The sequence below is a fragment of the Salarias fasciatus genome, chromosome 4 (assembly GCF_902148845.1).
Source record: "Salarias fasciatus chromosome 4, fSalaFa1.1, whole genome shotgun sequence".
Taxonomy (NCBI): Eukaryota; Metazoa; Chordata; class Actinopteri; order Blenniiformes; family Blenniidae; genus Salarias; species Salarias fasciatus.
In genome coordinates this window covers 25,301,020-25,316,573 of record NC_043748.1, presented here as the reverse complement: position 1 = coordinate 25,316,573, position 15,554 = coordinate 25,301,020, and the positions used below count along the sequence as shown (strand labels likewise).

At 48.8% G+C, this 15,554-nt stretch overlaps 2 protein-coding genes across 2 annotated transcripts; both read right to left on the bottom strand.

Annotated features, from left to right (window-relative positions):
- Nucleotides 1-375: 375 nt before the first annotated feature.
- Nucleotides 376-2,044, bottom strand: LOC115387452 (protein unc-119 homolog A-like). Its single transcript, XM_030090161.1, has 6 exons — nucleotides 1,816-2,044; nucleotides 1,403-1,516; nucleotides 1,094-1,122; nucleotides 888-961; nucleotides 572-744; nucleotides 376-491 (listed from the first exon to the last, which is right to left on the bottom strand). The coding sequence occupies exons 1-6, from the start codon at nucleotides 2,042-2,044 to the stop codon at nucleotides 376-378; spliced, it is 735 nt and encodes a 244-aa protein (XP_029946021.1).
- Nucleotides 2,045-6,630: 4,586 nt separating this feature from the next.
- On the bottom strand, nucleotides 6,631-13,346 carry LOC115387186 (synembryn-A-like). Its single transcript, XM_030089797.1, has 10 exons — nucleotides 13,257-13,346; nucleotides 12,223-12,270; nucleotides 9,765-10,222; nucleotides 9,276-9,411; nucleotides 8,774-8,962; nucleotides 8,306-8,400; nucleotides 7,704-7,854; nucleotides 7,522-7,617; nucleotides 7,104-7,248; nucleotides 6,631-6,917 (listed from the first exon to the last, which is right to left on the bottom strand). The coding sequence occupies exons 1-10, from the start codon at nucleotides 13,344-13,346 to the stop codon at nucleotides 6,631-6,633; spliced, it is 1,695 nt and encodes a 564-aa protein (XP_029945657.1).
- Between the last annotated feature and the right edge of the window lie 2,208 nt (nucleotides 13,347-15,554).

Sequence of the window (15,554 nt, the reverse complement as noted above, 5' to 3'; positions counted from 1 at the left end):
AACAATATGAAAAAAACGTTCAACTTGAAAAACTGGCGGTCCTCTGGAGGAGCTCTGTGATCAGATGAAGCTCATGTGAATGAACTGACCATTTTAGGTGTTTTCTTCATGAAGCCTCCGATCTGTGACATTGATCTGGCTGTCGACTGATGGCTGAGATGGAAAACAAAAGTTTAAACTGCAGATTATGTCCAGAACATTGTGACATGAAGACTTGGAGGTTAGACAGGCTGAAACAATTGAAGAACATGCAGTTTTCATTCTGATGGGATGAAGAGACTTCCGTCTTCTGCAGAGAAATGAAGAGGAATCACAGTGTAGTTCTCTGTAGAAACACACTTTAACTTCAAATACTCATTAAAGCGTCACTGACCTCTAATCGCTCTTTGGACTGAAGGAGTATTCTGCTTTATGATGCATGATCAGCTTGTTGTTGACGAAGTAAAAGCTGTCCGAGCGCGTCTCGAACGGGTTGGCGATCATTTCTTCGACTGAGGAGGAGAAAAGAGGAGGGGCGGGAGTGAGACGGCGTCGGTGAGGACGGAGGCCTCAGAGGACGTGGCGGAGCTACCCGTGTCTGGATCCAGCTCAGGTAAGCAGTAGATGTGTTCGCAGGTGTTCCGGCTGTGCGGGATGCAGAAGCCGATCTCAAAGTCAAAGGTTTTGAGCAGGAGGTCTCTGAAGAAATGCCTCTCGATGAGCCGGAAGCGGCTGAGAGCCCTGCTGCCCACGGTGAACTCTAACCTGAGAGACAGTCACAGACGGGACAAAATATCAGGAGTCTGTGTGCTTCTTACATTGTTAATAATACAAACACAGTTTCATGGTTTTATCTCACATGCCGTTTTGTTTTTTGACTCACAGCAATCAGGAAGTGTCAGACTTACGTAGCTCCGATCTCTCTGAGGGCGAGGAACGCTGGAGAGAAGTGATACTGGATGAATCTGCTCACGTCAGGCTCGTAGACGTTTTGAATTTCTGTAGAAAAGGACATGAAAAGGATCTGAATTAAAGCCTGGAGCCAAATGATTAGAGGCAACAACCTCTTTCAAAGCGCATCGCACTGTTTGGTAATTTAGTCCTGAAGCCTTATTACGTCTCTGAAGTTTCTTTGTGTTCGTTCTTCACAGGAGTTGTTTATAAGCGCCATTGCAACTAAATTCAAGGACTCCATTAATAAATGAGAGCAAGTGCCTCAAAGCCTAAACTCAGAGCCATGTTCGGCCTTACAACATGCTGTAAACAGCACTTAGCTGAAGTTGTTCAACTTTTTCAGCTAACAGACATTCTGTTCCAAGGCGATCAGATTTTTTTCCAGCCTGAGTCCTCCAGACATTGACTTTGTTTCTTGTATAAATGAGAACTATCAGCATGTTCACGGTGTATAAAACGGAGAAGGTACCAGTAGAACAGTGCTTCCTGAAGTCCAGAATGACCGCTCCACTGCCCAGGTCCCGGATCTTGAACCGAGAGAAGCTGACGTTGTAGATGTTGTCTTCAGGTGAACAAAGGTAATCTGCCACACATCAAAAGGAAGAATCAACGTCTTCACACATCGGGAACTCATATTCTGGGGGAAGTAGGAAGGCATGAGACAGTTTGGTCCAAACACAGACTGATTTGGGTACCTGTCCACATTTAGGACTTCAGGACGGTTTGGACCCCTCTGGATCACAGTCCCCATCTCCCTCAACAAGCCACATATTCAACCACAAACCAAAGAGCCGTCACTGAGCCGATCTGAGCCTTCTGACTGTTTTCCATCTAAACACCTGGATCAGAGTAAGAAACCACACAGAGGAAGTTCTGACTCACCCTGGGTGTAGCTGTTCAGCCACAGGACATGCTGTGGGCTCACCGGTTCTCCAGGTCTCCATGCTGACACCACCTCCCTGTTCTCTGCTTCACCCGGTGCCGACCCTAAAATAAAGCCGTTCCAGTCGTCTGTGCCTCCATCGACCGCCATCTCCCCCTCCCCCTCCTGCTCGCTCGGCATCCCCCCGTCCTCCTCAACATCACTGTTCGTCTCGTCCACGTTCTCCATGGAAGCGATCCAGGCTGCCTCTCTCCAGGCAGGCCAGAATGCATCAGGGAGAAACTGAGAACAATATAATCCAGATTAGTCCCATGGCGTCCCAACTCATTACGTCAGGTTGGATTTGGCAATCTGAGTCAATCCCTAATTACATCTGCTCACAGATGATTCACCTGATGAACCAACAACTGTGAGAAGATATGAGGACTTCTGCGTTACTGAAAATGAAGTGAAGTGCTGTTTCCAGTGGTGTAGAACCACCATCTATCTGTCCTGTGGAGGGTCACTGGAGAAAATCCCAGCGGAGTGTGGATGAGGGCCAGTGACACCTGAACACAACGGCACACTCACACCCAGTTACTGTAATATCACCACTTAGTATGTTTTTGACCTGTGGGAAGAAATCCACGCACACATGGGGAGAACATACAAACTCCACACAGGACTGCTCTCCATGAACACCTGGCAGCCCAAGTGACCCAGCTGCTGAAAGAAGGGAACCACCCGCTGTGGAAAGGCAGACATGGAACCAGAACCAGGCTGAGGCAGAGTACACAGAAACACCTGTGGAGAGTACGGACTGGAGAACCCAGGTGGCGAACACCCCGAAAGGGGTGGAGAACAACCAAGCAAGATCCTGAGGGACTTCAAGATTCAGACGGACTAACTGGTGATGGAGGATCAGCCTGACAGAGTGGTGGAGGAGAACCAGGAGAAGAGAGCAGTAGTGATGGATGTAGCAATCCCAGTGACAGAACATCAGAAAGAAGGAACAGGAACCGGTGGAGAACCACCAAGGACTGAAAGAGCAGCTGGAGAGGATGTGATGGGGGCAGTAGGGGCAGGAACCCCCGAGCTGGAGGCATGGCTCCAGGAAAGGCCAGGAACAACATCTGAGATCTCTGTCCAGAAGAGCACAGTGCTAGAACAGCTGAGATCCTGCAGAACCCTCCAGCTCCCAGGACTCTGGTAGATCAGAATCAGAATCAGAATCAGAATATTTATTGTCATTGTCATTAAACAACGGAATTACGTTTGGAGCATCCATACAACAGAATAGGTAATGAGCAAAACCTCCCATAAATAAATAGCATAAATAGCCCAGTGCAAAAACCCCACAATAATAAGAATAAATACTATAAATAACCCAGTGCAAACAAAGACATAACCGTTGGGGAAGAAAGGTCACGGGAGAGGGGGTGTGAGTAGTGACGTTCTGCAGCTATGCAAACCAGTTCAGATTTATAGTTGGTGGATATCCTGCAGAACCCTCCAGCTTCCAGGCCTCTGGTAGATCCTGCAGAACCCTCCAGCTCCCAGGCCTCTGGTAGATCCTGCAGAACCCTCCAGCTTCCAGGCCTCTGGTAGATCCTGCAAAACCCTCCAGCTTCCAGGCCTCTGGTAGAGGACCCCAGCTTGAAGGACATACGGCCCAGGAAGGGCGAGAGCACAGTTTACATATAGATAGAAAGGTGTTGAAGGTATATATGTAAGACTGAAGTGATCCTGCATTGCTGGACCGAGTTCCTGCTCCTGAAATGTTTTTACGTCGGTGAAAACCTGCTTGTGTTGCTTCTTCTGTCCTGGATGCAGGGAGAGTGATGGATCACCGGACTGATCAGGATGATGGTTGTTCTGACATTTCAAACGTATTGTTCTGGACTGAAATGTTTGTTGTTGTTCCTCTGACATTAAGTTAATAAAGCTGTGATTTACAACACAGTGAATGCATGACAGGCTGCGGCTTGCTGTGTTTGGACCAGGAAGTCATCAGTCACGGAGAAGATCCACAGAAAAGCGTAGGATTACAAAAATCCTGAGAACACGTACTGTGACAAGAACTGCAGTAACAGACGAAACTTTTTTTTACAAGAATATGTGAAACTTGCAAGAACTCAGGGTATAACTGCATCGGTCTGATCCTTCTTTTCCCTCTGTTTTACACTGCATGTTTTGAAAAAAACGTTCAGAAATCAAATCCTTTTCCTATGAAGATACTAATTTTATGACGACTAAAAAAATGACTATGATGCAGAATTATTGAGTTGTTTACATTATTTTTTCCCTTGTCCTGTTCAGCAGCTGAGGCGTGCAATATTGTATAATTGTAGCCTTTTACTATATAAAAAAAAGATTTTAATGTTAGCAGCAGAATGAGACTGAATCTCCTCCTGCTGCTGCCTTTATTTAAAGCTGGCATCCGGCATGGCTGAGGACAGGAGCGGGACGGAAACGCTCAGAGAGCTAGAGACAGAAAGAGAGAGAGATAAAGAGAGGGAGGGAGGGGGGAAGAGGGGGAACACAACCTATGTACAAATTCACAGTACAAAACAGTGTTATCGATCCAGACAGGGTAGCCGCCTGTGTGGGCCGGTTCTCCCGGGTGGGTCATGGCCCTCCGCCTGTGTGGGGGGTCTGCTCTTGGGCTCTTGGGCCTTGGGCTCTCGGCTCTGCCCGCCCCGGGCGTCCGGCGCCCGAGGTGGGCCGGCTCCTGCCGGTCGTGGCTCGGGGTCCCCGGCCGGGGCTTTCCTCTGCCCCATTTCTGGACCGGAGCGGGGGCGTCTGCCTGGGGGGGCGGCTTGGATCCGGGCTCTGTGATGACCGCCGGCTGTCTGGGCTCTGAGGGCCTCTCTGGCCTGCTTCTGGCCTTCTCAGAGGTCAGAGGTCATATATGCATGATCACTATCACCATCACTGTCACCATCATATTCACATGATCACGTTGATCTTTAATCACTCTTCACATACTGGGTTACCTTGTCTTCTTGTGGTGGTTAGAATAATGGTGATCTGTAGCAGACCTCTCTTGATGCACGCCCCGAGTTTACTACTAGTTACGACTAGCTATATTCCTTTTTGTGGCCTGGTCTGTTCACTAATATGGTTCAAAAAAAAAAAAAATGTATGTATGGTTCTGTAATTTTCTGTGTTGGTTGTCGACTCTGTTTTGGTGTTGTCTAGATTGGGGGTTTGAGATTATTCTTGGTTGCGTGTGGTGCGTCGACAACACTGTTTTGTATTGTGACTTTGTACATAGGTTGTGCTTCCCCCCCTCCCTCCCTCTTTATCTTTCTCTCTTTCTGTCTCTCTCTCCTGTCCTCAGCCATGCCGGATGCCAGCTTTAAATAAAGGCAGCAGCAGGAGGAGATTCAGTCTCATCCTGCTGCGAACATTAAAATCTGTTCGGATAGTAAAAGGCTACAATCATACAATATTGCACGCCCCAGCTGCCGAACAGGACAAGGGGGGAAAAAAAAAAAAAAAAAAAAAAAAAAAAAGTGTATCAGGAGTTGTCTCTTTTTTCTTTTCTCCTTTTGTTACATAGGCTGAGAGCCTTTTGTATGATTTTGTTTTTTTTGCTATATTCACAAATCTGCTGGCCTTCTCGGTAGTGAGAAGTGTGTGAGGGGCCCAGCTCATGTCCCAGACCTCCGGGACCTCCTGGACCTCCTGGACTGGGGACAGAGCTGCAGACAGACTGACGCTTTGACTTCTCGGACATCTTCTTGTTAAGCACAGTCTCTTTCTATCAGGAGTGTCAAGACAAAGTCCAGGAGTCTGAATTGACAATTTAATGTGTAACTATACCAAACGGTTCCATTAAAAAAGCTTCATTTAAAGTTTTGACCATTTGATTGGAGGTTTGGCCAGATTGAAGCCACATGTGGGTTGGTTGTGGTCCATGGGCCTTATGTTTGACACCAGGAGGTTTCCTTCCTTCTTCTCTGTTTCTGGTCCTACTGATCTGAACCATTTTCCAGGGAGCTTGTCACCATTAATAACAGAAGATGCAAATCACTGAAAGCTGAAAATATCCCGTTTTTATTGGTCGGTCTTTAAGAGAAAACAAAACAAAGCAACAAGCTTGAATGTTTTTAAAAAGAGCTTCTTGGTTCAGCGCTGTGTAGGAGCTGTTTGTGTAGGAGCAGGATGTAATCTCATTTAAACACAGTGTGAAACACAGACATCCTGTTACAGCGCGCCGTCTAGTGAGGCTTCAGACACTCTGGCAGGTTTGGGATGAGCGATACAGACCGAGTGCTCCAATGGCAAAACGTCCAATCGTGAGCGATGAAAACAATCACTGCACCAAGTCCGGAGTCTGCTTGAAGCATCTCAGCGGTTCAGAGCCTCAAAGGATTCTCTCGTCTTTCAACACCTCCAGCAGTTCGCTTTCATTTACAGAGGCTTAAAAGACACGCGACTTAAATGTAATCCCAGTGAAATCTACAGTTCTGAAGAAACCGTCTACAGCGTTCCATCCAGCAGGCAGGAATACTCGCTCGGCCCTCAGCTGTGTAAATAAAGCAGGATAATGATACTTCAGCATGCTGCTCCTCCTTCACCTCCTGCTACTCCAGCTTGTCCTTGTTCCCCTGCGGCAGGTCCTCCTCCTCCTCCTCCTCCTCCTCCTCGTCCTCCTCCTCTTCATCCTCCTCTTCCTCCAGGGTGCAGCCCCTCATCTGGCCCCAGGGACACAGCCTGCCCTCTGCCGTCACCGCCACCGGCTGGATGATCCTCTCCCTGAGCAACGACACCACATCCAGTCGACCACGCCCTGCTGGGGGCCGACCGCTGCTCTCCGGGCGGCGCTCTCACCGGGACAGGCGGTTGATCATGCAGATGAGGCGGCGCGCCTCCTCCTCCCTCTCCTCCTCCGTCAGGCCCTCCATGGGGTCGGGCTGCTCCGCCTCCACCCGGCCCGTCACCGGGTTGATGCGGGCTCGGGCCTCCCGGTACTCCTCCGTGTCCGAGTCGGAGTCGCTGGAGTACTGGGAGGACGGCTGTCCGTCCCCCGAGTTCCTGCGGCCGTTCAGCAGCCCGCGGGCCGCCAGTAGCCCCGCCGCGTTCCCGTAACCCGTGTATTTGACGAAGCGGCTGACTGTGAAGACAACGGTAGAGGTTTGACAAGTCTCTCTTGGTTTCATCATAATAGTTTTACTTCATTTATTTCATGATCAATAAGTTCTTCTACTGCATGTTAATCATTCATTCATCTGATTCATTCAGTCTGAGCTCTGTTCACTCATCCATTCGTTCTCGTGGCCGGGTGTTTCTGCTGTGGCACCGTTCTCTTTGCAGAGCACGAACAGCAGCTCGGCGGCGCAGTGCTTCACGTCGGTGTCCACGTGGGTCATGAGCCGGACCAGCTGGCCCCGGACTGAGTCGTCCTGCTCGGGCCGGACGCCCACGTCCCTCAGAGGAGGCAAGATCTGAGACCGAGACAGTCCACCGGCTGTCAGGTCCCAGGGCGGAGGGTGAGCTCCTCCACAGCTGGAACCTGTTAGCCTCTTAGCATCTAAACTGAGACTCATTAGGAACACACCAAAAGATCAACAATTCAACAACCAAAGAAAGAGAGCTCAAATTCAAATATTGAGAAAATCTCACCAAAAACAATCTAATAGTTCTACATGTGAGCTGCCGTCTGTTTTTCCTTGGATGTAGGTTAGAACCGCTGGCATTTAGAGTCCCTGGTGTGTTACCTTCTGCCGCAGGAAGCGGCGCGTCTCCCGGTGAACTCGAGAACTCTCCGTCAGCAGGTTGAGGACCGGCGTGAGCTTCTCCTTCAGCTTCTGACCCTGCAAACAAGAAGAGGTCCGTTTGTACTGCAGCAGCTCCAACAGCAGCAGTGTGAGCACACACACACACACACACACACACTTGCCCTGTTCAGACGTCTCTCCATGAACAGCAGTAACATGTGGACACAGTCCATGCTGACGCCGTCACAGGAGTGCGCGGCCTGCTCCACGGGGACGGACAGCAGCACGTCCAGACACGCCAGAGGCATGATGGACAGGACGTTCACCGTGTGGCTGTGGACGGAGCATTAGGAGCAAGGATCAGACCGGTTCACGCTCTTCTAACACCAACATCGACAAAGTTACTGAGCACAGCTGTGAAACTGCTGGAAGAAGGAGGTCAGTCGTTAAAGAAGCCAGGTGTGTGTGTGCTCTTCCAATCATGGAAAAATGAAACCAAGCAGCTGAGTCAGCAGGATGATGGACATCAGATCGCTGGAGCAGCTCTGTGAACTGGCCTCACTTCCCTTTTCCAGCAGCACCGTTAATGTTCAGGACATCAATACATGAACAGCTTGAGAGGAAGGAGCTGCAGAACTTTGTGGGGTTTTTTTTATACTTCTGACTTATCCGATATGCATGATCTCAAATGAATCATGAAGTGCTATGATTACTAGATTAGCTTGTTTATCACGATGCTTGGAAGCTCAGTTTTGAATAAGTAATGTCTGAGCAGAAGCCTGACCCTTGCAGTTCCTCCAGGGTGTCTTCCTCATCACAGGACAGCAGCAGGCAGTGGCGCAGTACAGCCGCTAGGTGGCGATACAGAGCGGACTCCTCCTGAAAACAACGAAAGGTCAGAGTTTAGAACCAGGCTCTTCAGAGTGGCGGCCATCTTGGATGAGGACCTGTTCCTCCTGCAGTGGACACAGATGGAGGAGGCCTTCACAGTGAATTTTTCAGTTTCCACCGGACTGAGTGCGGTGGAGGAGAACCTGAACACACTCAGCAGCCTGTTTTAACACACACACCCTCAAACGTTCATCCATTCATGTCCTATTCCAGAGAGTGAAGGAGACAGGAGCCTGTCTCTGAGCTTCATCATGACTCAAATATAAGAATGAAGATGATGAACTGTGGATTTTTCACGTTTTTTTTTTTTTCTTTCCAGAATTCACAGGAATTCACAGGAGCTGAGTGTCTGAGGTCCTACCTCGTCCGGCTCCTGCCTGTGGGCCACGTGAGCGATGTTGAAGAGGGTCTTGAGGATCTCGATGACCTCCTGGAACCCGTCCCTGGTGACCGGCGGGGCCGAGCTGTCCGGGAGGACCTGGTAGTCCTCTGCACAGCGGACGGCCAGGCACTGCTCCAGGGCCGTGGTCAGCACCGACAGGCCGCGGGCCTGAGGCAGAACCGACGGTCAGAACACACTGCAGCACATCCCTCCTGGGCTCAGCAACTAAACATCACTGCCTTCCTGCACGCAAAGCTGTAATGATCCAGCAGAGTCTGTGTTTTTACTGAAGTGCACCATATTTTGAAGACAATGGAGAAAAAACTGCAGCCTCTTTTTCTAAAAGGCCATTCAAGACTCATGTGAGAATGTATTTTCTTCAGATCAGCTTAAGACTAAAAAGTCTGAATGCACGTTTTGCTCCTGAGCTGCAGTTTCCATACAGGAGGTGTAGAGGCCTGGCCTCGGCCGTCTGCTCCACCTGATGCAGCTGCAGCCGGAGCTCAGGCCTCAGCGCCGTCAGCAGGAAGAGGAGCCTGAGCCTGAAGAACTGTCCACCAGGGGGCGTCCTGCTCCAGACCCACAGCTTCAGACTCTCCCACAGAGCCTGCAGAAACCTGCCATGGAAACAGGCAGAGGCAGGCCAGAGGTTGCTAAGCAGCTGGGCAGCAGGTCCATCTCAGACCTGACCAGAACCCAGCGATGCAGGGGAGTAAAACCCTCACGGGAGGGGGTCTGTCCTGGAACCTGAGCAAAGATTCTGGAGTATTTTCTACCAAACATGTTCATCTTTAAAAAAACAAAAAAACAAAAAAAAACTAATTAAGCTTTGATTCACTGATATTAATGTTCATTCAGTGGGAAATTAAGAAGTGATGTGAAGAATCTTTGCAGAGACACGGAGCCTAAAGGCAGAACAGAGGAGGTGAAGGTTCAGACAGAGTTGCTGTGAGATGCTGAGCAGTCTGACCTGAGCCTGCTGACCCTCTCCTGAGCCCGAGGACTGTTGTAGATGACGTTGCACAGCACCTTGATGGCCTCCTTCCTGCACACCTCGCCGTCCTCCTGCTGCTCCTGCTGCTCCTGCTCCTCCTTCCAGGTGTCCCTCCTCCCACATGGGAGCAGCAGGACGCCCGGAGCAGATCCGCTGGCGGAGGCTGCGGCGCCGTCCGGGCCGTCCGGGTCGCTGGATGTCCGGCCGTCCGCCCCCTCTGGCGGACCCTCGGGGCTCCGCCCCCCCTGCTGGTCCGGGTCCTGCTGGAAGGCGATGCCCCCCAGGTGGGCCAAGGTGAAGAGAGCCTCGTCGGTGACCAGAGGATCCAGGGCCCGGCGGTCCCGGGACAGGATCCGCAGGGTCTGCAGGCACACCCGGAGGACCGCGGGCTGCAGCGGGCCGCTGACGAAGGCCAGCAGGGCGGCGGCCAGGTGCTGCGGGGCAGAGGGGGCGCTCAGCAGGGGGGAACCCGGTCAACAGCTGGAGGAGCCAGCGGAGGAGTCAGACAAGAGGTCATCTCCGTCTGATGGGCCAGAGAGGTGAAGTGACCCTCATTCTCTCAGGCTCTGGCTGCAGTCTGCAAGTTCTCCCTGGGCACTGATCACTTTTCTATCGAGCTTCATCAGTTTCTCAAACATCCTCTTTTTCCCGGGTGTACCTGGGTTGATTTTATTTATTTTATTGATTTAAATGTGGCATTTTTTATGGAAGATGCATTTAAATTCTGGTGCTTTACCCAGAATCCTGCAGGTGATACGGTCCTCCGTCCTCAGCCGTGCTCTGCTCAGAGCTATCAGAAGATCTCATCACGGCTAACAGGTACAGACATCAGAGCCTCGTGCTTCTAGTCCATCACACAATGAAGCTTTTCAGAGGAAATGAGGAATAAATTCCACATTTTCTCACTAAAGTATAGTTTGTTTTTTTAAGTCTTCATTCTGCAATTACAATTTAAAAAAAAAAAGATACTTCCTGAGTAGCAACCAGTGCAAACACAAATCCTCCAAGTCTGGACTTCCTGGAGGTTTCTCTCTTTTGTGTTTGATTGTTGCGTTTTTCTCTGTATTTCATCTGAACGTTGAGCACTGTGGGATCTGGATAAAGGAGTTATGCATAAACAAATAGACAGAACTGAAAGTTGAATTGTTTCGGTTTGTTTTGATCTGAACACAGGAACATCTGAGCGAGTCCCTGATCCCTGATCTATTGAAGGCTCCTCCTCACCCTGCCTCCAGTGGTGACGTCTGAACTTCTTCACAGGCGTGATTAACATCCTGAACTCCTCCGTTAGCTACATGTGACACACCTGTGATGGTGGACGGTTCTGTTCAGTTTGACCGCAGAGCCCACACTGCTCATTATATCAATACCAATACTTATTTTCTGAAGGGAGAAACTGAAAACAGCGTCTGTTTTTGATTTGATTGATTCAGCTCATGACGTATTCCAACAGTTTGACTCAAACACTCTTCTTTTCGTCTGGTGCGGATCTCAAATGAACCTGCTTCATGAAGCGGGTCTGAGAGCTCAGCGGGTCTCTGGCCTACCTGTCGAAGGAGGAGATCCGGTTTGTCGTCATCCGAGTCCGCTTCAGAGTCGGAGTCAGACGTGTGGTCCCTCACTTTGTTCTTCCTGAACTGATCAACCAATAGGAAGAGGTGAGCAGCGCCCAACACTGTTCATACTGCAGGTTCACCTGAACGCTTCACGTTCAAAGCACTGAAGGACAGTCTGTCATTAAAATATCACGACACCTGATGTACTGTCGCTTCACCTCTATCCATTGCTGTGTGAACACAAAACATTTCTGAAGTGAAAAAGCAAAAATAATGTATCTTCACTTGAAACGCTGTGTTTGGGGGCCTTAGCAGACGTCTAGAGTCTGGTCTTTACACTTCCTCTCCTGATGATGTGAGGGAAGGTGAAGGTGAACACACTGACTCATGAAATATCCAATCAGCTTTGGACTAGTTAGAGGTGATTAACCAGTGGCAGGTGTGTGACACACACACACACACACACACACACACACACACACACACACACACACACACACACTGGCAGTGACTAAGCACTTTTCCAGATTAGTGTGGTAACTCGCAGTCAGCACATCTCGCGTCTCACACACAGTGTGTCTTCACAAACCTCGTCCAGCCGTCGTTGCTGCAGTCAGATTGTACAGACAGAACACAGAGAGCCAGGCTCAGACGAAGGCATTATCAGGAAACACACTGATGTTAAACACTCAACAGATTTTATATTTCAGCACAAAACAATTATTCATTCACAGGTGAAGTCTGAACATGGCTTTCTTTAATGTAAGATGCAAATCCAAAGTCCAAACCACATCATACAGTGTTATCCACAAACAGAATAATCTGGAAAGTAAGCAGAGTTTTTTCTTTTCTTCTCAGTCATAATAAAAAGCACTGACCTTCTTCCGCTCCTGCTCCTCTGAGTTGAAGAAGAAACACTCTGCATACTGTCCACAAACAAAAGGTCTCAGTTACTTCACAGAAAACATCGGATTGGCTCATCAGGTTTTGGTTTTCATTATAAGAGTCGATACTGGAACAGCGGAGAGGATGAAACCCTGTGAACCCGGACCTCCACCACACCACTGAGAGCACGGTGGAGGAAGCATCACGCCCGGGATGCTGCCGTTATGACAAGAATCCAACAGAGGTTCAAACACTTCATGAATCCAGACTTCTCTTCCTTCACCTGACCACAGCTGACAGCGTGTGACGGCAGGTTCACACAGGGAGAACGTGCAAACTTCACTCGGAATGAAAATGAATAAATGAACAGTTCAAACTAATGAAATGGTTTAAAAAGCCTCCAGCTCTGAAGTGGAGTGTTAAATCTCCATAAATGTGTCTTTTGTTTAGGTTTAACCCTTCACAGGTCAGACTGCTTAAATTCACCATTATCGGTTAAAAACACAAACACAAGTTGTGTTTTTCCAGATAGTAAAACCACGAGGGGATCAGGATGAGACAGCAGCTTTATCAGCACAGCAACAATCTATTTCAGCCTTCAGAAACTTTTTTAACTCTAAGTTATGAAAGTCTAGGTGAGTGTTACATTTGTTTTAATCAAATTATTTTTAAAAAAAGTCAAAATGCAAGAATACAGGTATTCAAATATTCTTTAGTAACACAAAAGTGTTAGATTAAAGGGTGTGTCTCCTTTTGAAGAGTGTGTATGTTGTAGCACCTGCACACATTGTAATTGCTGGAAACTGCTGCTAAAGGGCGGAGCCAGAAACCCGGCTTCCTCCGGCTCTCTGCCGAGCTGATGAAACGCTCGGAGCCGCTCTCACACATCATTGTCCCTGCCTTCACCATCCTCAGCCTTTCACTCAGCGAACCACATCCGCGCGGATTTCCTCACTGTTTCCATGGTTACAAAAGGGAATCTTTCACGCGGCGGGCGGATGCAGTAGTCATGGCAACCGTCGGTGACCTGGGTGTTGTATGTGTCCAGCAGGAGCTGGACGGCGTCCTGGTCTCCCTGGACCACGCTCCGGATGATGCGCTCCAGTTCCAGCACCATGTCGCCACTCACTCTCTTCTCTTCATGAAGCTTTTCTCACTGCGCGAAAAACACTGTTCTGAAAGAAAAACACTGAAAAGCTGAAACAAACGTGAGAATGAACTGCCGTCGTGTTCTCCTGGGAATCCGGAGTAACTCAGCAGAAGGAGCGGCACTCACCTGTTAATGAAGACAAATGGATCAAGTGTGACAGCTTCTCCTCTTTCCTCAGGCGTTATGTAATCTCACTTCTCTCCTCCCTCCCCTGTAAACCCTGGATTTAATCTGAGCGTCCGCCCCGGTGTGGAGGGAGGGAGCTGATCTGGGATGTGCAGGGGGACATGTTCTGGAGTGTGGATGTTAAAGCTGTTAAAGTCCCTCTTCAGTCCCCTTCTGTGGCTATTTATAGCTTTCTCAGTGTTTAAATAGTGATAATGAAGTTTTTAGCCAGAATCACTAAACCTGTGCCATTTTCCAGGCCTCCGTATCTCCAGAGCTCCAGCGCTCATGAGCAATTCGCCTCTGGGTTGTGGGCGGAGTCAGTCCTATTCGCACAGGAGGATCTTCTAGTCAGATTATCTTTCACAGCTATTTGAATGCAGAAACACTCAGAAATGCAGTTTTGATCATGGTTTTTCTCATCAGAAAAATGCTACATGAACAAGTGAACAGCATAAAAAACATGGTTTTCATTGGAGTGGGTCTTTAATGATGTTCACATGAAGAGTTTGAGGCGGGACAGAGAGACAGTGGAAAGCTCAGGAATCTGATCTGCATGATGGTGTTTGTAACAACAGAAACACTGGAGTCCCGTCAACATGTGATTTACATCACTGATCACAAGGATTCAGTGTTTTCCCTCCATTTCTGCTTTTCTGCCTCTTTCATTTCACCCTTTCAGTAAGTGTTTGAACTGTCTTTCCTCGAGTTTCTGTTGATTTCAGCAGATTATTGAGCAGGTATTTGAATCGATGGAAGCTCTGCACAGTATTATGGTTACCAAAAGAATACTTGAAATGTAGGATTTTATTCTCTTAAAATATCTTTGTGGGACAAAAGCCGAAGTCACCGAGGTGGTCGGTCAGCTCCTCGGTGTCAAGGCACCGGGGGAGGACGGGATTCGCCCTGAGTCCCTGGATGTGCAGGGACTGTCTTGGTTGACTGGTCTCTGCAACATCGCGTGGCGGTCGGGGACAGAACCTCTGGACTGGCAGACCGGGGTGGTGGTCCCCATGTTTAAAAAGAGGGACTAGAGGGTGTGCTCCAACTATAGGGGGTCACACTCCTCTGCCTCCACAGGAAAGTCTATTCCAGGGTACTGGACAGGATTCGACCGATAGTCGAACCTCAGATCCAGGGGGAACAAAGCCGTTTTTGTCCCGGTTGAGGAACCCTGGACCAATTCAATTCAGTTCAATTCAGTTCAATTCAATTGTCCCCAGGTTGGTGACCACAGGATTTCATCTTTGTTTTTTGCAGATGATCTTGTCCTGTTGGCTTCCTGGACCATCATGCACTGGGGCGGTTTGCAACCAAGTGTGAAGCGATGGGGATGAGGATCAGCACCTCCAAATGCCATGGTCATGGTCCATGTTACAGGAACTGTCCGCCATTGCAATGAAAACGTATGAAATCTCACCGAAAGGAACGGAGTAACGCAACGTTTGGTAACAGAAACGGAGTTACTGAATTCATTATTAGTTATTAGTTACTGAAAAAGAAACGCCGTTACGTAACGCCGTTACTAATAACGCGTTACTACCCAACACTGCCAACCTGCCAGTGCTCCACCTGCTTCACTCCTCCTCCGTCACCAAACCCCGCTCCCTGTGGGACTCCCCTGCTGAAGCCACAACATCCCCAAAATGAAGAGAAAAATCCCCCAAAAAACTTCTCTCACTGTTCAGTTCTTCATGTTTTCGAAACTCCCCCGGACAGTTTGGCTTTGAGGCTAATGCTAGTTAGCTAGCTCTCATGGCAGCTTCACCGGAAACTCAGCTCAAGTCTGAGTGAATCGTTTGGTCCATGGGCCTTATGTTTGACACCTCTGATTTAGAGAGGTGATTTGTTTATTGAACTTTGAATATAATGTAATATAGTAATAATTTTGCTTGACTTTACGTGTCCTCTTTTCAAAGACAAAAAAAAACCAAACCATGATGACTTTAAAAACCCACAAACTGACTTCAGGAATCTTTTTTTTTTTTTTTAATTATGAGATATTTTATA